The sequence below is a fragment of the Hyla sarda genome, chromosome 2, assembly GCF_029499605.1.
Source record: "Hyla sarda isolate aHylSar1 chromosome 2, aHylSar1.hap1, whole genome shotgun sequence".
NCBI classification, from domain to species: Eukaryota; Metazoa; Chordata; class Amphibia; order Anura; family Hylidae; genus Hyla; species Hyla sarda.
The window spans coordinates 241,835,987-241,860,156 of NC_079190.1; the positions used below are offsets into that span (position 1 = coordinate 241,835,987).

The 24,170-nt window shown below is 40.6% G+C and overlaps 2 protein-coding genes across 7 annotated transcripts in view; one reads left to right on the top strand and one right to left on the bottom strand.

Moving 5' to 3' along the window:
• LOC130355913 (chymotrypsin A-like) overlaps positions 1-24,170 on the bottom strand; it is a 211,882-nt gene that overhangs the window by 141,959 nt on the left and 45,753 nt on the right. The gene's annotated exons all lie outside the window — the stretch shown is intronic.
• The window catches only part of LOC130355912 (NADPH--cytochrome P450 reductase), a 77,982-nt gene that overhangs the window by 27,954 nt on the left and 25,858 nt on the right, over positions 1-24,170 (top strand). For 2 of the 3 annotated variants that reach the window (XM_056556754.1, XM_056556753.1), the window contains exons 3-6: positions 17,789-17,837; positions 18,679-18,807; positions 22,638-22,787; positions 22,881-23,005. In XM_056556754.1, the coding sequence (XP_056412729.1) occupies positions 17,789-17,837; positions 18,679-18,807; positions 22,638-22,787; positions 22,881-23,005 (453 nt within the window). Of the gene's footprint in view, positions 1-15,966; positions 16,548-17,788; positions 17,838-18,678; positions 18,808-22,637; positions 22,788-22,880; positions 23,006-24,170 lie in introns of those variants that run through there. The other variant, XM_056556755.1, reaches the window with a different exon arrangement.

Consider the following 24,170-nt stretch of genomic DNA (forward strand, 5'->3'; position numbering starts at 1 on the left):
GAGGCACACTATTGGGTAAAAACCGAGTTAGTCTGTGCCAGCATGCACAGTCTGTCATGTTTGAGTTGTAGTTTTGCAACAGTTGGAGGTTTGCGCCCATAAACATCCCCTACAATGTGAATGTAAAGGGTACATTCACACGGTTAGTTTCCTAATGAAAGAAACTCGCTGTAAACCCCCGCCCATGTGAATGTACTCTAAAAAACGCTACACTACACTACCACAAAATAAAAGTCAAACACTACATATACACCCTTAAACAATTACCCCCCCCAATAAAAATGAATTTCCAAAATAGAGCCTCCAGCTGTTGCAAAACAACTCCCGGCATTGCCGGTTGGCAAATGACTGCCCAGGCATGCTGGGAGTTTTGCAACAGCTGGAGGCACCTTGTTTAGGAAACACTGGCGTAGGTTATTTGTGGTGGCGGAGGCAAGAGTAATGCTTGCGTCCGTATTTGCACCTATGAAAATCCCTAATTTAGACCTCAAATGCGATTGTCGTTCTCTCAACTCAGAGCCCTGTCATATTTCACGGCAACAGTTTAGGGCCACATATGGGGTATTTCCGTACTCAGGAGAAATTGTTATAAATTTTGTGGAGCTTTTTTTCCTTTTACCGCTTATGAAAATGAAATATTGGAGTCTACACCAGCAAGTCAGTGTAAACATTTTTTAGGTTTTTTACACTAACATGCTGGTGTTGCTCCATACTTTTCATTTTCACAAGAGGAAAAAGGAAAACAAGACCCCCCCAAAACTTGCAACGCAATTTCTCCTGAGTACGGAAATACCCCATATGTGGACGTAAAATGCTCTGCGGACACACAACAGTGCTCAGGAGTGAGAGTGCACATGTACACTTGAGGCCTAAATTGCTTATTTGCACAGGGGTGGCTAATAGTTACAGCGGTTCTGACCATAAAGGCAAAAAAAAAAAAACACATGTGACCCCATATTGGAAACTACACCCCTCACGGAACATAACAAGGGGTATAGTGACCCTTAACACCGCACAGGTGTTTGACAAATTTTCGTTAAAGTTGGACATGAAAATGGGGGGAAAAAAATGTTTTCACTAAAATGCTGGTGTTACCCCAAAGTTTTCATTTTCACAAGGGGTAATAGTAAAAAAAAAAAAGCCCCCCAACATTTGTAGCCCCATTTCTTCTGAGTAAGGAAATACCCCATATGTGGATGTAAACTGCTCTACGGGTGAACTATAATGCTCTGGAGAGAAGGAGCGCCATTGGGCATTTGGAGAGAAAATTTGGCTGCAATTGAAGGCCATGTGTGTTTACAAAGCCCCCATGGTGCCAGAACAGTTGGCCCCTCCCACATGTGACCCCATTTTGGAAACTACACCCCTCACGTAATGTAATAAGGAATGCAGTGAGCATTTACACCCCACAGGTGTCTGACAGATTATTGGAACAGTGGTCTGTGAAAATGAAAAATTTTAATTTTAATTTGTACAGCTCACTTTTCCAACGATCTGTCAAACGCCAGTGGGGTGTAAATGCTCACTGCACCCTTAGTACGTTCCGTGAGGGTTGTAGTTTCCCAAAGGGGGTCCCATGTGGGAGGGGCAAACTGTTCTGGCACCATGGGGGCTTTGTAAACACACATGGCCTTCAATTGCAGCGAAATTTTCTCTCCAAAAGCCCAATGGCGCTCCTTCTCTCCAGAGCATTATAGTTCGCCCGTAGAGCAGTTTACATCCACACATGGGGTATTTCCTTACTCAGAAGAAATGGGGCTACAAATTTTGGGGGGCTTTTTTTTTACTATTACCCCTTGTGAAAATGAAAACTTTGGGGTAACACCAGCATTTTATTTTAGTGAGAATTATTTTTTTTTTTCTCTCATTTTCATGTCCAACTTTAACGAAAATTTGTCAAACACCTGTGCGGTGTTAAGGGTCACTATACCCCTTGTTATGTTCCGTGAGGGGTGTAGTTTCCAATATGGGTTCACGTGGGTGTTTTTTGGGGTTTTTTTTTTTTTTTGCCTTTGTCAGAACCGCTGTAACTATTAGCCACCCCTGTGCAAATAAGCAATTTAGGCCTCAAGTGTACATGTGCACTCTCACTCCTCTGTTCTGGCACAGCAGGGGGCTTTGTAAACACACATGGCCCCCGACTTGTATTCCAACCAAATTCTTTCTCCATGGCGCTCCTTCTCTTCTGAGCATTGTAGTTCGCCCATAGAGCAGTTTACATCCATATATGGGGTATTTCCATCCTCAGAAGAAATAGTGTTACAAATTTAGGGGGATTTTTCTCCTATTACCCCTTATAAAAATGAAAACTTTGGGTTAACACCAGCATTTTTGTGAAAAAAAATATTTCATTTTCAGGTCCAAATTTTGTGAAAATTCGTCAAACATCAGTGCGGTATTAAAGGGTACCTTTCATCAAAAAAACTTTTGATATATTATAGATTTATGTATGCAGAATAACTTTCCAATAGCATGTTATTAAAAAAATATGCTTCTTTCTTTTAAATTTTCCACTTTGAAAAATTGACCACTAGGGGTCTCCCTACCAGTCCTTTTTTATAGATTTCAGACTCATGCAGGAGTCCTTAATCTCAAACTGCATCCGGAACACAGAGAAGCTCAACACTGCTCCCTGGCAGTGAGCAGGTGAGTTTGTCTGTGTTCCAGCTGCAGTCTGAGATTTAGGACTCCTGCATGAGTCTGAAATCTATGAAAAAATGACCACTAGGGGGTCTCCCTACCAGTCCTTTTTTTAAAGTGGAAAATTTAAAAGAAAGAAGCATATTTTTTTATAAAATTCTATTGGAAAGTTATTCTGCATACATTAATCTATAATATATAAAAATTTTTTTTTTTTTTTGATGAAAGGTACCCTTTAAGGCTCACTGTACCCCTGGTTACGTGCATTGAGGGGTGTAGTTCCCAAAATAGTATGCCACGTTTTTTTTTTTTTCTTTTTTTTTTCTTTTTGCTGTTCGTGCACCATAGGGGCTTCCTAAAAGCGGCATGCCCCCCAAAAGCCATTTCAGCAAAATTTGCTTTTCAAATGTGGCTTATTCTCTTCTGAGCATTTTAGTTCACCCAGAGTGCTTTACTCCACACATGGGGTATTTCCATACTCAGAAGAAATGGGGTTACAAATTTTGGGGGGCATTTTCTCCTATTACCCCTTGTAAAAAAATTTAATTTGGGGGGAAAAAAAACTGCATTTTAGTTGAATATTTTTTTTTTTCATTTACACCTCCTAATTTAACGAAAAGTTGTCAAACACCTGTGTTAAGGCTCACTGTACTCCTTGTTACAGGGGAACTCATTTAAAGATCTTCATAATGCACCTCAGTTGTGATTATAGGTCATGTAACATTTTTTTCCTCTTGGCAATATTTTTCTAAAAAAAAAAAAAAAATGCACTTTAAATTAGGAAACTCATAAAAACTGCACATTCTGTGAAACAAGATGACCAGGTGCAGTGATCAAACAGCATTGGTCCCAGCAGTTAGACCCCCTGTGATCCTGGGTGGTATGAGGGCGCCACGTCCACAGGTGGGGGTTGTGCTTACAGCCCAACACAGTACAGGACGTTTGGCATTTGCCAGAGAACACAAAGATTGGCAAATTCACCACTGGTGCCCTGTGATCTTCACAGATGGAAGCAGGTTCACACTGAGCACAGTGACAGACATGACAGAGTCTGGAGATGCCGTGGAGGACTTTCTGCTGCCTGCAACATCCTCCAGCATGACCGCTTTGGCGGTGGGTCAGTAATGGTTGGGTGTGGCATTTCTTTGGGGGGCCGCACAGCCCTCCATGTGCTTGCCAGAGGTAGCCTAACGGCCATTAGGTACCAAGATGAGATCCTCAGACCCCGTGAGAACATATGCTGGTGTGGTTGGCCCTGGGTTCCTCCTAATGCAAAACAATGCTAGACCTTATGTGGCTGGAGTGTGTCAGCAGTTCCTGCAAGAGGAAGGCATTGATGCTATGGACTGGCCCGCCTGTTCCCCAGACCTGAATCCGACTGAGCACATCTGGGACATCATGTCTCACTCCATCCACCAACGCCACTTTGCACCACAGACTGTCCAGGAGATGCTTTTAGTTCAGGTCTGGGAGGACATCCCTCTGGAGACCATCCGCCACCTCATCAGGAGCATGCCCAGGCATTATAGGGAGGTCATATGGGCACATGGAGGCCACACACACTACTGAGCCTCATTTTGACTTGTTTTAAGGACATTACATCAAAGTTGGATCAGCCTGTAGTGTGGTTTTCCACTTTGATTTTGAGTGTGACTCCATATCCAGACCTCCATGGGTTCATAAATTTTATTTCCATTGATAGTTGAATGTGCTGACAACAAAATCACACAAAAATTATGTAAAGACGAAAGTATTTCATACGATTAGTTCATTCATTCAGATCTAGGATGTGTTATCTTGGTGTTCCCTTTATTTTTTTGAGCAGTGTATCTGAACAAGCAACCCCCTTGGATATCTGGCTGACCAAAGCCTTTCCTGGCAAAATCAGCTGTCTTATTAAACTTTTAATGCACATTGCATCCATATGATCTTCCTATCCTCCACACATTGGCTTTATGGGTATGGCTTCCAGTTGTAGAGGCAAGGTAGCACATGCCTGCTTCTTGCAATAGCTGGACATTTGGGTAAAGCCGACAAGCTGAAGATAGGATAATGAATATTTATAAGAGGAGCTGGTGCAGTTGGGCAGAATGATGGAGCTGGGGAATGTCCTAAGTGCACAAAGAAGATAATTTGTATATTTTAGATTGGATTGGTAACCTGCATTAGAGTGTTATGATGGTATCAGTTTCCCTTGTGATTTTATACATTTAGAGAAATTTCATATTTTACAGCATTTTGTTCCAAACATTCCTTAAATTCATTCCATGATATTTATTTATTTTTTCTTTTCAAAACACAGCATGCTTTAGTTCAGGCACTTTCTCTTAGAATTTGCATTAGGACTGGAGAAAAACTACAGAAAAAACCCGGTTTTATAATTACCTGTTCCCGGGGTCCGTGCTACTTTTTGGGGGGAGGGGGGTTTATTATCGGCAAGGTAATTGCCGATACCGATAACGTCCAAAATCATTAATATCGGCAGATAATATCGGCCAAACTGATAATCGGTCGATCTCTACTTGGTAATACCTTTCCCTAAACATGCCCCTGTTAAAACAAGTCACATCACTTTGCTGGATGAAAAGGAATTCTAGCTCTTAAGAGTATTTTACATTTGGTGTGCATTGTTTTCTGACACTTCATTTACCAGTTGCGTATGGCAATCTCTTTGAACACCACTGTATTACAGTGTAACTTCCATTTGTCTCTGAAAGGACCCAACTACCTTTTGCCAAAACTAGTTATTAAAAGGGTTGTCTGGCGATAGAAATAACCGGTGTTTAGCGTCAAAACCTATAATGAAGCAACTTACTTATATGATGTTATCCATACTGCACAGATCTTTGCATAGTGGGTGAGCTGTCTGGCTAGTATCTGGGACATCACCCTTTCTGAATGCAGTCTACCCCCTTCCCCTCATGTCTGCTCAGGGATAGACCATTGATATGAAAAGGGAACTCATAGTACTGCTCATTAGATTTTAAAGGAAATCTGACACCAGTGTCACCTGCACTAACCTGACGGTACCAACAGGTAGTGCAGGTGACACTCATGACAAGGGTACTTACCTTGGCCGTTACCGTTACCTAGTGACGTCACCGCTGCTGTTCTCTAGAAGTGGGACACAGCAGGGAGCAGTAGCGATGAAGTCACTTAGCTCCGCCCATGCCCCAGCTGCTGCTGCTCTCTGCTGGGTCTCGCAGCAGTGGTGACGTTGCTAAGCTCCGCCCATGCCCCAAGTCAGGTGCCTGAAGCTGGAGCTAACAGCCAAGATTACCGGAGATCCCCCACCACGGAACAGGACAAGGTGAGTACCCTTGTCATCTGTGTCAATTGTACTATCTGTTGATACAGACAGGTTAGTTCAGGTGACACTGGTGACAGATTTCCTTTAATTAAGGCAGAATAAAGCATTTCACAGTAGTTTCCCTCAGAACAGGCTTAATGTTTTCTTATCTGAGAAAAGCTTTCTGCTGTCTTAAAATAAGCTGTAATATGAACTCCCCTTTTCATATCAATGGTCTTCCCCTGAGCAGACAGGAGAGTTGAGCTTTCTGTATTCACAGCCTGTGGCAAGACCTCACCCCTACAAGTCAGACAGATAAGCTGATATGGAAATATCTATGCAGTATGGAATCCAGTATGGCTGATAACATTATATTAGTAAGTTTACTTTATTATACCTTTTGACACCGTACAAAAGATATTTCTTTTGTCGGAAATCCCCTTTTAAATATCCCACTGGACAGTTTATATCTGCGTTAGCTCTGCTGAGTGGAATTCAAATAAGTATGGCAATTGAAGGAGAAGCACAGGTGCACCGGCACTACAACAACCACAATGCCCTTAGATACACAGAATGGGCCGATGATGCAGTGACTCCTAATGGGTAAGTATCTCTAGGTGGTGCAGACTATGAAACGAGGAGCTATTATCCTTAATGTACAAGAGAAGAGAAGTCGCACTCACCCAGTTAGATGCAAAATTCAGATCCTTTTATTAAACACCAGCAGTGGATGAAAGCATAAAAAGTCACTGACATGCTGGGAGCAAGGGCGCACGCCCTTAGACGCGGGGTATACAGCAGGAGCCTCCTGTTGTATACCCCGCGTCTAAGGGCGTGCGCCCTTGCTCCCCGCGTGTCAGTGACTTTTTATCCTGGGCACCATGGCTATTAACCACACCAGCACTACATTGGCATGTTAAAGGTATTACCAAACACTATAACATCATGGCATTTATTTACTCTGCAGACATCTAGTGACAGGTTCCCTTGAAGTATTATAGTTGAGGCCTTTTGGTACCGCTTGACCAATAAGTCATGTGAGTTTGGGCAGTGCTGAGCGGGTGCAGGAGAACCTACTGACTTATTTTGTTGTTCAGAGATGCTGTATGTTTAAAGGTTCCATCCTGGTTACAGGTTTCCTTTTTCAGGTAGTTTGTACAAGGCTGTCTTTTGATTATCTTTTTTTATCCTAATATTGATCTTGCTTAGAGCTGTTTCTTAGTTAAAACTGTGTGTTCCTGCAACAACGACTTATGCTAAGAGACTCTTCATACTCTGTTATGTACTGATTTTTGTCATGCTTTTGTTTTTTATTTATTTAGCCTAGATTACCACTAAAAACTGAAAGATGCTTATTGTGAGGAGAACACAACCTATGACCTAATATTGCAACAAGGAAAGATTGTCCAGCGCCTGGTGTGCACTTAAAAGCTTGCTTTATTGCTTGACTGGAGTCACAATTACAGGTAAAGGAACGTCTGACGCGTTTCGCACTCGCAGGTGCTTAATCGTAGACTACGATTCTACAATTAAGCACCTGCGAGTGCGAAACGCGTCAGACGTTCCTTTAAGTGCACACCAGGCGCTGGACAATCTTTCCTTGTTGGATTTTCGCCGTGACGGCTGGGCTGATTGCGCAGGTGGACCTTATCGGTCGTTGATTTGGAACGTGCAATTCTCCTTGTATGACCCTATATTGGTGTATTCTCTTTGTGTTGAAGGCTGTCCACCCATCCCTTATTACTTTAATTGAATGTGTCACTGTGAGGTTTAACTCGGGAGTACCTCTGTTTTTAGTGTCCTGTCATTTAAAAAACAAAACCAACTTTTGACATGTCAAAAGTTTTGATCTGTCAGGGTCTCAGTACCAAGTACCCCATCGATCAGGAGAATGAGTGGCCATCCTCCAAACAATTATAAGTCTATAGGGCTATCCAGAGAACCTGGGCAGAAATCACAGCAAGCAGAGGAGTAAAGCCACTGCTTGCTTCTTCTTGCTCATAATCATCAAAATGTTTGACTTGTCTCTGTGAAAAATCAAGAGTTTATATATATATATATATATATATATATATATATATATATATATATATATAATGTGTGTGTATGTATATAGTGTATATATATATGTGTGTGTATATATATATATATGTGTGTGTGTGTGTGTGTATATATATATATATAATGTGTGTGTGTATATATATATGTATATATATATATATATATGTGTGTGTGTGTGTATATATATGTATATATATATGTGTGTGTGTTTATATATGTATATATATATATATATGTGTGTGTGTTTATATATATATATATATATATATATATATATATATATATATATATATATATATATATGTGTGTGTGTATATATGACAGATACAGATTTGAATGTTAAAGCTACTGTGAACTGAAATTTTTTAAGTGAAAACACTATGGGGGGAATTTATCAACAGGTTTAACCCCTTAACGACAATGGACGTAAATGTACGTCATGGTGCCGTGGTGCTTAACGCACAATTACATACATTTACGCGCCGCCATGACCGCGAGCACCGGTACGGTGCTTGCTTCATGCACGGCAGGTCCTGGCCACTATCAGCAGCCAGGGACCCGCCGGTAATGGCAGACATCCGCGATCGCGTGGATGTCCACCAGTAACCCCTTAGATGCCGTGATCAATACAGATCACGGCATCCGTGGCAGTGCGGTACTTGGAATGGCTGATCGGATCGCCTGCAGCACTGCCCCGGGGATCCGATCATCCAGCATGGCAGCCGGAGGTCCCCTCACCTGGCTCTGGCTGTGTCCCGGGGTCTTCTGCTCTGGTCTGAGTTCGAGCAGACCAGAGCAGAAGATCACCGATAACACTGATCAGTGCTATGTCCTATACATAGCACTGAACAGTATTAGCAATCAAATGATTGCTATAAATAGTCCCATATAGGGACTATTAAAGTGTAAAATAAAAAAGTTAAAAAAAATTGAAAAATCCCTAAAGTTCTAAAGTGTTTCCTAAAGTTGCAAAATTGTTGCAAATCTGGACCAGCCCAGAACTGGCTCACAAAACTGGCCATCGAGTATTTTAGAGACCATTTTTTGCTGTAATTGTTTTTTTCTTACAGTGGGGCTACAATTGTGCAAGTTCTCCCACTTAAAAAAAATTAGAGGCCTGTAATTTTCATCACAGGTATACCTCAACTATGAGAGACATAATGAGGGGAAAAAATCCATAAAATCACACTGTCTGATTTTTTTTTTTTTTAAAGAATTGATTTGCTTGTTTGTAGGTGACCAAATACTTATTTTCCACCATAATTTGAAAGTTTTCTGGCTCTCACAGACCTGTAACTTCTTCTTTAAGAGTCTCCTCTGTCCTCCACTTGTTACCTGTATTAATGCCACCTGTCTGAACATGTTATCAGTATCAGCCTGTCCACATCCTCAGTCACACTCCAAACTCCAATATGGCCGAGACCAAAGAGCTGTCGGAAGGACACCAGAAACAAAATTGTAGACCTGAACCAGGCTGGGAAAACTGAATATGCAAAAGACAAGCAGCTTGGTGTGAAGCGATAAACTGTGGGAGAAATTATTAGAAAATGAAAGACATACAAGACCATTGATAATCTCCCTCGATCTGGGGCTCCACACAAGATCTCACCTCGTGGCGTCAAAATGATCACAAGAACGGTGAGCAAAAATCCCAGAACCACATGGGTGGACCTAGTGAATGACCTGCAGAGAGCTGGGACCAAAGTAACAAAGGCTACCATCAGTAACACACTACACCGCCAGGGACTCAAATCATGCACTGCCAGACATGTCCCCCTGCTTAGGCCAGTACATGTCTGGACCCATCTGAAGTTTGCTAGAGAGCATTTGGATGATCCAGAAGAGGATTGGGAGAATGTTATATGGTCAGATGAAACCAAAGTAAAACTTTTTGGTAAAAACTTAAGTCGTAGTGTTTGGAGGAGAAAGAATGCTGAGTTGCATCCTAAGAACACCCTACCTTCTATGAAGCATGGGGGTGGAAACATCATGCTGTGGGGCTGTGTTTCTGCTAAGGGACCAGGATGACTGATCCGTGTAAAGAAAAGAATGAATGGGGCCATGTATCCTAAGATTTTGAGTGAAAATCTCCTTCAATCAGCAAGAGCATTGAAGATAAAACATGGCTGGGTCTTTCAGCATGACAATGATCCCAAATACACCGCCCGGGCAATGGAGGGGCTTCAAAGATGCATTTAAAGGTCCTGGAGAGGCCTAGCCAGTCTCCAGATCTCAACCCCATAGAAAACCTTTGGAGGGAGTTGAAAGTCCGTGTTGCCCAGTGACAGCCCCAAAACATCACTGCTCTAGAGGAGATTTGCATGGAGGAATGGGACAAAATACCAGCGACAGTGTGTTATATACCCATTGCCAATATAACAAAGTATTGAGATGAACGTTTGTTATTGACCACATACTTATTTTCCACCATAATTTGCAAATTATTTAAGAATCAGACCATGTGATTTTTTTTCTCCTCATTATGTCTCTCATAGTTGAGGTATACCTATGATGAAAATTACAGGCCTCTCTCATCTTTTTAAGTGGCAGAACTTGCACAATTGGTGGCTGACTAAATACTTTTTTGCCCCACTGTACGTGCTGATGGATCTGTCCCTGGCAAGTGATGGGTAGGGCATGCCTGACATAATTTCTTTATAAAAGGAAGCCACATGAAAATTTTCTATGAGCCACTACTTGGCTAACAGCATAGTACAAAATATTCTTCTAATACTCTCGTTTAAGCCATTTTCAGGCTGCCAAACCTAGATCACCATAAACCTTCTGCATAATAGATTACTTGCCAGATTGGTCATTGTATCAAGTCCAAACCACAACTCTTCGCCTGGACATTACACAGTAGAAATACTGCTCTGCCAGGCTACACAGTTCAGCACAATACAGCAATCTGTTGATAGACTGATATTTTTACATATATTCCATTATTAATGGCTCTCCAGCTATTCTTTGCTAGCCACCATTGTGTACCTGCATCTCTCATGTTTCTGAGCTTTAGAGGCTCTTGTGTTACCGAGACATGTCAACAGATCAGGCGTGTTGGCTTTCCTGCCGAGCACAACTGCTTAAGATGTTTGTGTAAGGGATTCCTTCTGGGTGAGGAGGCCCAGTGGGGAAGGTTCAGATGTGAACTTCTGAGCAGAATGGGATAAATGTCTCACAAAAGGCAGCTCATGTTACAGGATGTGGGAATGGTAAAAGCTTGGCTTATGCAGCGTTCACATGTAGTTTTCAGTGCTGTCTTTGCTGTCAGTTGCCTCACCAAATCATTTTATAACCCAGATTATTACGTAGTGTCTTTACATTGCCTTAGAGGTTAGGCTACATTCACATCACCATTTTGCCATACTGTTTTGAATCCGTTTTTTTTTTGTTTGTTTTTTTACTTCAAAAACTTACAAACCTGTATGCAATTGTTTGCTCATTCAGCTTGCATTGACTACAATGTTATAAAAACTGTAAATGGTTTTTATTTATAATGGACACAAAACAAAAAACAAACAAAAAAAACAGAACAGGATACAAAACCATGGTAGACTGCAGTTTTTTGCACTTAAAAAAAAAAAAAAAAAAAAATGTTGAAAGATTGAAAGGTACAAAAACTTGCACAACCTGATAAATCTTTTTGTGTAAGTTTTCATATGGGTGGTAAATTTATGATGCAAGCATTATGGCTGTATACTGTTTTCAAATACAAGAACTGATTGAAAACAGTGGCAAAATTGTGATGTAAATGTACCTCTTTACCTTTTCTTTTTTTTTATTTGTAGAAAGATGATAAAACCGATCACAGTAAGGCTGGGTTCACATCACATATTTGCAATACAGTTCCCATTTCAGGTTTTTGATGAAAGATGGATTCCTCAAAACCGGACTAAGCTGTATGAAAACGTGTGTACAAATTTTAACCCGTATACGGTTTAAAAAAAAATTATGTTCAGTTGCATCCATTTTTAAGGGGAAAAAAAGTATACATTTTTAACTTTTTCACTCCATTATGAATAAAGTTTTACTTCTTTGATTGAAATTCCAAGAAAAAAAACTGTGCAAAGTCAAAAACTGGTGAAAACCGGATGGAGCCGTACGCACATACTGTTCTGTACGGTTCCCAATGACTCCCATGTTAAAAAAAATGTATATATACGTTTCTATACGGTTTTCACCCATACCAAAAACCGTGGTAAGATACTGTTTAGGGTACGGGAGAAAAACTGACAAAACGTACAGGATGCAAAACAGACACAACCAGATGCATCTTTTGGCATACGGTTTTCAATGCAGAGTCAATGCATATGGTTTTCAATTCGGTTCCGTACAGTTTTCAAATTGAAAACATATACAGTAACTATTGCAAAAACATGGTGTGAACCCAGCCTTAGATTTATTCAGTGACAGATGAGTAAAATGCCACAAAGTGTTTACCGTATATTGAGGCCGGGACCAATAAGTTTATTATTTCTTATCTTTCTCCCAGTGTTCAAATTTGTTTAATTTGTTTAAATTGATACTTATGTAACCTAAACATTTAAAGTAAAAAGGGCGAATATTGGATAAAAATAACATCCAGCAGATTCTTAGTAATTTTTGGGTCTGGTTCACTTGTTTTTAATGTTTAATATTTGTCCATTTCATATCATAATGCATAAGCCAGCATAAGCTAGTCTTTAGGAACGGAGAAAGGAAAAAAGACAAGTGATCAAAACTTTGAACATGAATGACTTGACATATCACCGCTTTAGCGCTTCCTTATCTGCTCATTTTAAAAGGACCAGAAAGATCTGGTTTGGGTAATAGTTGTAGAACCTGTATAATAAAAATAGCTATTTTAAGGTAAGGATTCTAAACCCAACCTAGTTATTTCCCTGCTGACCTACTTGTAATATACCGCAGACATGGGCTGACGTACACCTGTTTGCAGATTACAATATTCTGTATGACAGATTACTCGCTCTTGGCTCTTACATTACAGTCAAGACTTGAAGGCCATGGACACGTTTTAAGCCATTTTTTTTTTTTTTTTTTTATTGCATTGAATTTAGTGTATTAAATCATTATAAACAATGGCAAAATGTTGGGCCATTTTGTCTTCAGCTACTATGTATTACAAGACCAAATGATCAGTGCTTATTCCATTAGATTATTAATAATAAAATAATATAATATTATTATTAGTCATAAATGTTATATAGTTCCCTTGGTTCCAGGGCACTTTACATATGATAAAAGTACATAACACTAACGTAGGAACAGTGAATGTTATAAAGAATAACTTGCCAGTTGACATTAAAGGGAATAGGACCCTTAAAAATCTTCAAATCACAGAACCACTCCATGACTGCTCAGTGTGAAACTCCTCTTTGTCTGTTCTCCTGTATATTAATCTAACTATATATATATATATATATATATATATATATATATATATATATATATATATATATATATATATATTAATATAATATAATATAATATAATATAATATAATATATATAATTTTTTTTTTTTTGTAGCTCAGATTAACTGTCAGGATTAGAGGATAAATGTCCGATTTTGTGTGCGTTGGGGGTGACGTTTGGGTTGTATGGGGTCTGACTACCGAGACACTGAGTTCTCAAGAACAGGGCCTTGGGTCTTGTTGAATGCAGCAGCGAGTAGCGCATACACGTTGCCAGTCTATTGTCTGTGGATATGCTGCGGATTGCCAAGTACAACTCTAATTTACCTCAGGCATAGAGAACAATGGAGCTGTACCGCGCATGAGTAGCTTGCTGCTCCATTCATAACAAAGACCCGAGACCCTGTTCTGGACCCCCCTCAATGATCTGACACCAAAGGATAGGGGATATACACTGCTCAAAAAAAAAAAAAACTAAAGGGAACACGAAGATAACCCATTCTAGATCTGAATGAATGAACTAATCCTATGAAATACTTTCTTCTTTACATAGTTGAATGTGCTGACAACAAAATCAATAGAAATCAAATTTATCAACCTATGGAAGTCTGGATATGGAGTCACACTTAAAATCAAAGTGGAAAACCACACTACAGGCTGATCACACTTTAATGTGATGTCCTTAACCCCTTAACGACAAAGGACACATATTTACGTCCTTGCCTGGCTCCCGCTATATACCGCGTGGTGACCCCCGTGTCATATCTGGTCGGTCCCGGCATGTAACTGAAGCCGGGACCCAGGGCTAACAGCGCGCAGGCGCGGTGCGTGTGCTATTAACCCTTTAGACGCGGTGTTCAAAGTTGAATGCCGCGTCTAAAACGAAAGTAAAAGCTTCCCGGCTGCTCAGTGGAGCTGATCGGGACCACCGCAGTGAAAATGCGGTGTCCCGATCAGGTAGGACGTGAGCGGAGGTCCGCTTACCTTCCTCCTGCGTGTCCCTTCGACGATTGATTGCTCCAAGCCTAAGATGCAGGCTTGAGCAATCGACTGCCGATAACACTGATCAATGCAAAGCTATGGCTTTGCAGTGATCAGTGTAAAAGATCAGTGTGCGCAGTGTTATAGCCCCCTATGGGAGCTATAACACTGCAAAAAATAAGTATAAAAAAAAAGTTAATAAAGGCAATTTAACCCCTTCCCTAATTAAAGTCCAAATCACTCCCCTTTTCCCATTAAAAAAACAAAAAAAAATGTAAATAAAAATAAATATAGGGTATCATCAAAAATGTCCGAACTATAAAAATATATCATTTATTAAACCGCACAGTCAATTGCGTACCCGCAAAAAAATTCCAAAAGTCCTAAATAACGTATTTTTGGTCACTTTTTATATCATGAAAAAATGAATAAAAAGGGATCAAAAAGTCAGATCAATACAAAAATGGTACCGCTAAAAACTTCACATCACGGCGCAAAAAATTAGCCCTCAAACCGCCCCATACATGGTAAAATAAAAAGTTATAGGGGTCAGAAGATGACAATTTTAAACGTATACATTTTCCTGCATGTAGTTAGGATTTTTTCCAGAAGTGCGACAAAATCAAATGTATATAAGTAGGGTATCATTTTAACCGTATGAACCAATAGAATAAAGATAAGGTGTAATTTTTACCGAAAAATTGAATGTGTAGAAACGGAAGCCCCAATGATTTTTTTTTTTTTTTTCCCGTTTCACCGCAGATTTTTGGGTAAAATGACTGATATCACTGCAAAGTAGAATTGGTGGCGCAAAAAGCCATCATGGGGATTTTTAGGTGCAAAATTGAAAGAGTTATGAGTTTTAAAAGGTGAAGAGGAAAAACAAAAGTGCAAAAAATAGGAAAACCCATGGTCCTTAAGGGGTTAAAAGATGTCTACACCTCAGATTACAGTGCACTGAGTGGGGCTAGAATCTACCCCATCATATGAAGATCACATTTATATTTTATTTTTTTGCATACCAGCCCATCTCTGTACACCCAGCCTTTACCAAAGTTACCCCATGGTGACCAAAGCAGCAGTAAAGTGAAAATAAATCCTTCCTATAAATGGGTAGGGGGTCAGGGAAATATTGCCAAAGTGGTGCTAGTAGGGGAGTAAAGTAGCTTCTTGGTTTTTAAAATCTGCAGCGCAGTTCAATTATATGCACTGAACATTTCCACAGTGCCTGGATGGGGTTTGTTAAAAACGAATCCACTTTGCTCCTTCTGTATTCTGCTTAGGACTTCCTCTACACAGATTGGGATGGACGTTTTGGTCACCACCAGTTCTCCTAGAATACAGTCGCACCTGCATCATGTTTGTTGTTGTAGTGTCCACTTTCACAAGCGTCGTACATATTAAATCTTACCTAAAAAAAAAAAAATAGTTTGACTTAATTGGAGCGGGTCCTAGAGGTAGAATTGCTTGTGGCCAGTCACATTTACTTTCTCAGGTTTTCTTTGGAGCCTTTCCACCAGCAATTGTGTTTCAGCTTCTATGGAAGTCGCTACTTCAGTGCCCCTCTATCTGTGCCAGCCAGCCTTAACTTTAGGGTGTAAAGTAGGAAAATAGTATGTGTTAGGCAAGAAGTGGATCCCGTCTGTGATACAAAACAGTTTCCAGGGAAACCAGATGGTGGCGGAAGGAAGGGGAGTTTGGGCTTACTTGTTACACACAGATAAAGAGCGAGAAGAGGAAGAAAGGAGGAGGGGTAGAGAGGGAGCTGAGAAGCAGTGGTTCTTGGGATCTTTCATTCTCCCTTCCCATTCTTTTTTCATTCTTGCCAGATGTGAAGGATTCTTTTGCTTTTCCTTTTTTTTCCTCCTGTTCCTTTTGTGCTGCCAGAGTGGCTTTCAAGAAGTCTTCTCCGTGGAGAGGTGCACTCGGCATTTGAAGTCAATGGCTGTAACAACATTTGTTTTCTTGTTGTAGTCTTGAGTTGCTTTAAGTTTTTCTGGACAAAGCTGAGCACTTGAGAATGAAGCAACATCTGCATAGTCGTGTGCCGGCATTTGGGAGTGTAAACTTTCTTCTAGCCTGACCTTAGTAGGAAACCCAAAAGGACTCTTTGAGGATGGGATGCTTCAGCTCTGTCCCACAAGAGGATGTCATTGTAGTAGGGTGAGTGTGTGTATGTACTTGTGTGTGGGGGGAAGGCGTTGATACAGCTGAGAAAGTTGGCGTGAGACAGGTTTTCTTGGTTTTGTTTCCATTTGAACTTGCTGCTCGTGAGAACTTAAGTCTCATGTTTCCTCTCTTTGGGAGTTGAGCTCGGACATGCTCAGTCATCGCACTCCCTTTTATATAATGTTTTGCTTTTTTTTTTTTTCTCCCCAACAAAGCAGATTCTTGCTTTTTATAACCATTCCGTTTATTACGGTACGTCTGCCACTTTTAGGAATATATTTGTAAAACCATTTCAGAAGGTTTATCACATAATGTGCTTCTTTAAAAAAAAAAAAAAAAAAAAAAAAAAAAAATTTTTGTAAGGCTATGTTTACTTTACTGGAATCATAAAACACAGGACTATAACCTCTATTATCCCACTATGCCTCTTAACACTTGCTTTTGATTTATTTTTCCATTCACTGATGGTAGGCGGGGATCTTAAAAATAGTTAAAATTGTACACGCTTATTATACTAAAAAGTTGCAGAAGGCTTTATTTTCTTTGAAAACCGTGCCTTCTAAAGGACTTGCATCTTCCATAGAATTTCGTAGCATGTGTGAGCACAATCATTACTGCCTATGCTGTACATAGAGATGGAAAGGAAGGAAAGCGGACCGTACAAGCACACGTTATGATGATTTCACCCAGAAAATATTTCAGAGACTGAATTGAATGTTCTACTATAGCCCAAAATGTTTGTCTGTGTAATGTTGAATACCAAATAGGCAATGGGGTACTTTATACAAAACACCAGTCAATGCATCAGATTTTTTTTGATAAGATTTCCATTTGTTAGAAGTAGCAGTTTTATTGCTTAATTTGCTTTCTAAGGGCCAAATACCTGTAGCTTTAGTTTAGGTTCACATGTGGCCAATTTGTATTGTGGATCTGCAGCAAATTAAATTTCCAAACCTTTGGATCACATTTCAGACATGTTGGGCATGCTTATCCTTTTGTGGAAATGCCGCAGATTTTCACCTTAGATTTTGACCTTCCATTGTATAACACATGAAGTTGTTGCTGTGAGACTGCCATGGTTTGGGGGAAAATTCCATCACATGTCCATTGTGGCACCATCCACTGTTATTTGGTAACAGGTGCTAAGAAGCCATGTATAATGAAAGCTCCACCTCCTCCTGTATAGAAATAATGGCGTAATGATTTTTTTTACTGATTTTTCTTTTCTTTTTCAGAACATCCACTTCCCGAGAAAGCAGCTTTGTGGATAAGATGAAGAAGACGGTAAGATGGATTTATAACGTTAGTTGTCTGGCTGTTGAAAGTGGCCTATTCACTATAAAACAATCTACGGTAGTTTGTTGGCTGAGTTTAGGGTCCTTTTACACAGGTAGCTTTAAACACGGCTCAGGTATTGGCAATGAACCGCGTCAAAGCGACTGATGGACCACTAGTGCGGCTGTTTGCTCATTTGAGGGATGATCACTATGCTGTTTACACAGGACAATATGTTCACCGATAATCTTCCTATGTAAAAGGATGTACATGCAGCCCATCTGGCCCTCAAGTTTTAGTCAGCATGTTGGTGATGTCAGTGGTCCTAAGTAGTGTGATTCACACAGAAAAGTAGGAGCCATTTTCTTCTAATAGGTATAATTTAGAATCTTGAGTATGGTGAGTGGGCATGGGTACACATGGAGTCCGCTTCTTCTGCAGTTACCATTGCTTGAAGAGAGAAGCACATACAGATAACCATAAAGAACACAGACTGTAAAGTCAGTAGCTAATGGAAGTGCAAGATACGGGAGATTTGATGATCACGGGGGCTGATAATTTTCCTCTATTGTGTCTCGTTCCATTGAGAAACACTTTAGTCAGCATCTTCCCAGCCAGATGGTCTCTTTAAGGCACCAATATAGATATATGCACACATTCATTCAGCTGAGCGGTGAACAGAGATAAGATAGACTGAGGCATTGGAGTCCTTTTTTTAAGACTACAGTGAAATATCTTCTGAAAAGTATTACATCTGAATGTTGCCTATACTTACACAACTGAAAACCTGTGTGTAATGGATATTTGTATACACTGTATTTTTTATTTTTTTTTCTTAATTTTTTTTTAGGGCAAAAATATAGTAGTATTCTATGGATCTCAGACTGGAACAGGAGAAGAATTTGCTAATCGACTTTCTAAGGATGCTCACCGCTATGGCATGCGTGGTATGGCAGCGGACCCTGAAGAATTTGAATTGGTGCGTGGTGTACTATTTGTTTTGGGGCATATATTGCTGCTGATGTATGGGCCATAAAACTCCTTATAGGGATTAGTTTAAAAAAAAGCGAGTTCTGCACAACAAACGGCTGTTACCTCTGCATGGAGTTAGGCTGGGTCCACACTACGTTTTGTCCCATACGGGAGCGCATACGGCAGGAGGGAGCTAAAACCTCGCGCTCCCGTATGTGACCGTATGCGCTCCCGTATGCCATTCACTTCAATGAGCCGACCGGAGTGAAACGTTCGGTCCGGTCGGCTCATTTTTGCGCCGTATGCGCTTTTACAACCGGACCTAAAACCGTGGTTGACCACGGTTTTAGGTCCGGTTGTAAAAGCGCATACGGTGCAAAAATGAGCCGACCGGACCGAACGTTTCACTCCGGTCGGCTCATTGAAGTGAATGGCATACGGGAGTGCATACGGTCACATACGGGAGCGCGAGGTTTTAGCTCCCTCCTGCCGTATGCGCTCCCGTATGGGACAAAACGTAGTGTGGACCCAGCCTTAGAGGGTTCATGTAACTCCACAGAAGCTTTCTAGTAAAGGAGTAGCATAACGGCCCATGTAATTCCTCTAGACACATGCCCTATATTCAATCTACCTCATTAAAAATACAGGATGCTGTTTAGTGGGCACCAGCATCCATTGCTAGCTTATTGTTATTGATCACATAATAGAAGCCCTACATGTTCTTTTATTTTTAGAATGTTAAAAAGGAAACATTATACACTGCTCAAAAAAAATAAAGGGAACACTTAAACAACACAATGTAACTCCAAGTCAATCACACTTCTGTGAAATCATACTGTCCACTCAGGAAGCTACACTGATTGACAATCAATTTCACATGCTGTTGTGCAAATGGAACAGACAACAGGTGAAAATTATAGGCAATTGGCAAGACACCCCCAATAAAGGAGTGGTTCTGCAGTAGGTGACCACAGACCACTTCTCAGTTCCTATGCTTCCTGGCTGATGTTTTGGTCACTTTTGAATGCTGGTGGTGCTTTCACTCTAGTGGTAGCATGAGACGAAGTCTACAACCCACACAAGTGGCTCAAGTAATGCAGCTCATCCAGGATGGAACATCAATGCGAGCTGTGGCAGGAAGGTTTGCTGTGTCTCTGAGTAGTTTCTAGAGCATGGAGGCGCTACCAGGAGACAGGCCAGTACATCAGAAGACATGGAGGAGGCCGTAGGAGGGCAACAAACCAGCAGCAGGACTGCTACCTCCGCCTTTGTGCAAGGAGGAGCACTGCCAGAGCCCTGCAAAATGACCTACAGCATGCCACAAATGTGCATGTATCCACTCAAATGGTCAGAAACAGACTCCATGAGGGTGGTATGAGGGCCCGACGTCCACAGGTGGAGGTTGTGCTTACTGCCAAACACAATGCAGGACGTTTGGCACTTGCCAGAGAACACAAAGATTGGCAAATGCGCCAATGGCACCCTGTGCTCTTCACAGATGAAATCAGGTTCACACTAAGCACATGTGACAGACGTGACAGAGTCTGGAGATGCCGTGGAGTAACTTCTGCTGCCTGCAACATCCTCCAGCATGACTGGTTTGGTGGTGGGTCAGTAATGGTGTGAGGTGGCATTTCTTTGGGGGGGGGCAGCACAGCCCTCAATGTGCTTGCCAAAGGTAGCCTCAGACCCCTTGTGAGACCATATGCAGGTGCGGTTGGCCCTGGGTTCCTCCTAATGCAAGACAATGCTAGACCTCATGTGGCTGGAGTGTGTCAGCAGTTCCTGCAAGAGGATGGCATTGATGCTATGGACTGGCCCGCCCGTTCCCCAGACCTGAATCCGATTGAGCACATCTGGGACATCATGTCACACTCACACACACCAATGCCACGTTGCACCACAGACTGTCCAGGAGTTGGCAGATGCTTTAGTCCAGGTCTGGGAGGACATCCCTCAGGAGACCATCTGCCATCTCATCAGAAGCATGCCCAGGCATTGTAGGGAGGTCATATGGGCATGTGGAGGCCACACACACTACTGAGCCTCATTTTGACTTGTTTTAAGGACATAACATAAAAGCTGGATCAGCCTGTAGTGTGGCTTTCCACTTTGATTTTGAGTGTGACTCCATATCTAGACCTCCATGGGTTGATAAATTTGATTTCCATTGATCATTTTTGTCTGATTTTGTTGTCAGCACATTCAGCTATGTAAAGACAAATTTCATATGATTAGCTCATTCATTCAGATCTAGGATGTCTTATCTTAGTGTTCCTTTTTTTTTTTTTTTTTTTTTTTTGTAGCAGTGTAGTATACTTAATGATCATGTACTGTTCCTACTGCCACTTGTCTTGACCTGACATGTTGTTGCAGAATCTAGTCAAGATCTATGGCTATAATGTTCCATTCTGTTACGTGTTATGTGACATGTTTATGTGGACATCACATCAACTTATACCGGTGGTCAACAAGGACCTGAGAAAGTTGGTGTGAAAACAGTTTAGAATAACAAGGGTTGGGCTGTAGAAATTGCAGGTTTACCTTCCCAGTTTTGGACACTTGTTTATCACCTATTTATAAATCCTGGAAACCCATTTTAACCACCTTGTATAGCTCTTACAGCCCAAAGGCTTTGCCCACAAGGTTAAAATCCATGACTGTTTTATTGTGAAAATCATTTGTTGTTTGCTTTAAAGACATCTTTTGATTTTATTGAGAAATTCTGCACCACGCTGAATCCATGCAGTTCTCTTAAACCATGTTTTTCAGTGTGGAGGCATCATTTAGAGTGCAGATTTTAGCTCTTGTGAACATGAAGGATCATTTCTAATTTGTTTCCATTTATGTATTTATATGTTTCTTCACATCAAGAATTTCTTATAAAGATGCTGTATTATAGGTGTCTGCAACCAAATCCTTACTATCACGTGAGCCTTGCTCTTTTATTCTTGTACCTTGTAATACATTTATAAGGAATTGGTTTGCTTCTTTTTGATAACATGTAGCCCAATGCATTCTTGGTGTAGGAATTGTGCAGGAGATTTAATTTGGTTTGCAAATTGCATTACGGTTCAACATACCGATAGATAATTTTGGCTTTCTGTAAAAAAAAAAAAAATGTTCTTGTATGTTGGTGCTATATTAATAATGAAGTTATGAAAAGTTATGTGAGGGTGTATTCTTTTCTCAGTGTACAAAGTATTACAAGTGATAATTTTCTAATATTTGAGTGAAGTATTATCACTTTAAATGCGTTCCTTTTCCATCTGTTTTCACATACGTCTTGTGGTCTAGTTTTTTGAGTTTTTGGACAGTCTTTTGTGCCGGCTCCCCGGATTCTGTGCCACCGCCTTTGTTTAATCAGTTACAGAGTTCCTTGAAAGGACTATGCATGAGGCTAATAGGAATTATTAAAAACAGCCTTTATAGAAACAATCCAAAATGCTGCAATAGCAACCTATTCTCATGTTAAAGAAGGCCACTAGACAATGGAAGCTAGACACAAGCATTCTTCATTCATGGCTGAATTTTAACCAGGGCTGGGTCAGGGAGCTTTATTAGTGTGCTGTGGGAATCCTGTAAGTTAAGGTTGCTGGGGAGTAACATTGTGTCAATTTTTAGTATTGTGACAGTTTTATTATTCCAGGAATAGTGTAGTTGTCTATTATGTTTAAGAAGCAGAACTCATCCCCTGAACATTTCTGACAGCTGCTTTCCAGATTTTCTTTTATTGCCCCAATTGTTGCTCAATAACAGATGTTTTATGAGTATATTAAGTATCTGTATACTGCTTGTACAATATTGGATACTAAAATGTTTATTTTTGTCCTGCAGGCGGATCTTGGTCGTCTTACAGAGATTGAAAAATCTCTTGCGGTGTTCTGCATGGCTACGTACGGTGAAGGGGACCCTACAGACAATGCTCAAGACTTCTATGATTGGTTACAGGAAACTGATGTTGATCTTTCTGGACTAAAATTTGCAGTGAGTTCTATTAATAATCAAAATCCATGTTACATCCTTTAATCATTTTCTTTTTATCACTGAACTTTGCATTGGTTTCTCCTTTTTGCTTAGGTATTTGGCCTTGGAAATAAGACATATGAGCACTTTAATGCCATGGGTAAATATGTGGACAAAAGACTAGAAGAGCTTGGAGCTGAAAGAATCTTTGAACTTGGAATGGGAGATGATGATGGGAAGTGAGTACCTTACATTCACAAATACTTAACTATGGAAGCAACTTAAGTGTTACTAAAGGGGGTACCACCTTTCCACGTGTTAGGGGATAAAAAGCTGATCGGTGGGGGTCCAATTATTGGAGTGGCAAGCTGCTTGTTTGGCCACCACTCAAGTTACACTCTGACTTCCAAACATTGCTGGGCTCTATTTACTTTGTGAACAAGTGACCTCCATTCTTGTGATTAGTAGGGAAGGAGTCATTGCAGTCTGATCCACATGGATCAGCTAGTTATCCCCCATCTTATAGATGGGGGTTAACTTTTAATTGTGGGATATCCCTTAATGTGTGTGCATAATAAAAGTAAATGCAGAGGAACTGGACGGCTACCTATACTAGCTAGTTGTCATCTTCTTAAAACGATAAAAATATCTCTACCTTATGCAAATTACACCATTCTGCTTAAGCATTCAGAAGTTGCTTAACTTAAAGTGGTACTCTTTCCCTAGACATCTTATTCCCTATCCAAATGATAGGTGATAAGATGTCTGATCGCGAGCATATTTTCTCTGGGACCCCCCACGATCTCCGTGCAGCAAGATGTCTAGGGGAGGAGTACCCTTTTAACTCAGCCTTTACTTTTTTGGGCCAGAAGATGTCTCAGAATAGCATTGCGCTAACTGATTCTCTCAACGCATATCGGTGGAGTTGATTTGGCATTATAACCTAGCTTGTCTACTGCAACATGGAGTGGACTGAATAAAAGGAACAAATTGCTATTCCAACCAAAGTCTTGAGACCAGTCTTGTTTACCCTGATCTCTTTCAGCCCTCCCTCACACTAGATGCACTATTTAACTGCATTCAGTGAAAGGTAGCTTACTTTTACAAAAAACAATAGCATCACAGAAATCCTGTAGATTAGAAATGAATTTTTTTTTTGTTCGCTAAAGATCTGCCACTGTGGCTTGTTTACTAAAGATCTGCCACTGTGGCTTGTTTACTAAAGATCTGCCACTGTGGCTTGTTTACTAAAGATCTGCCACTGTGGCTTGTTTACTAAAGATCTGCCACTGTGGCCTGTTTACTAAAGATCTGCCACTGTGGCCTGTTTACTAAAGATCTGCCTGAATTTCCTTAGGGGAATCAGAATGCATTATACCAGATATGGAAATGGGCTGGGATTTT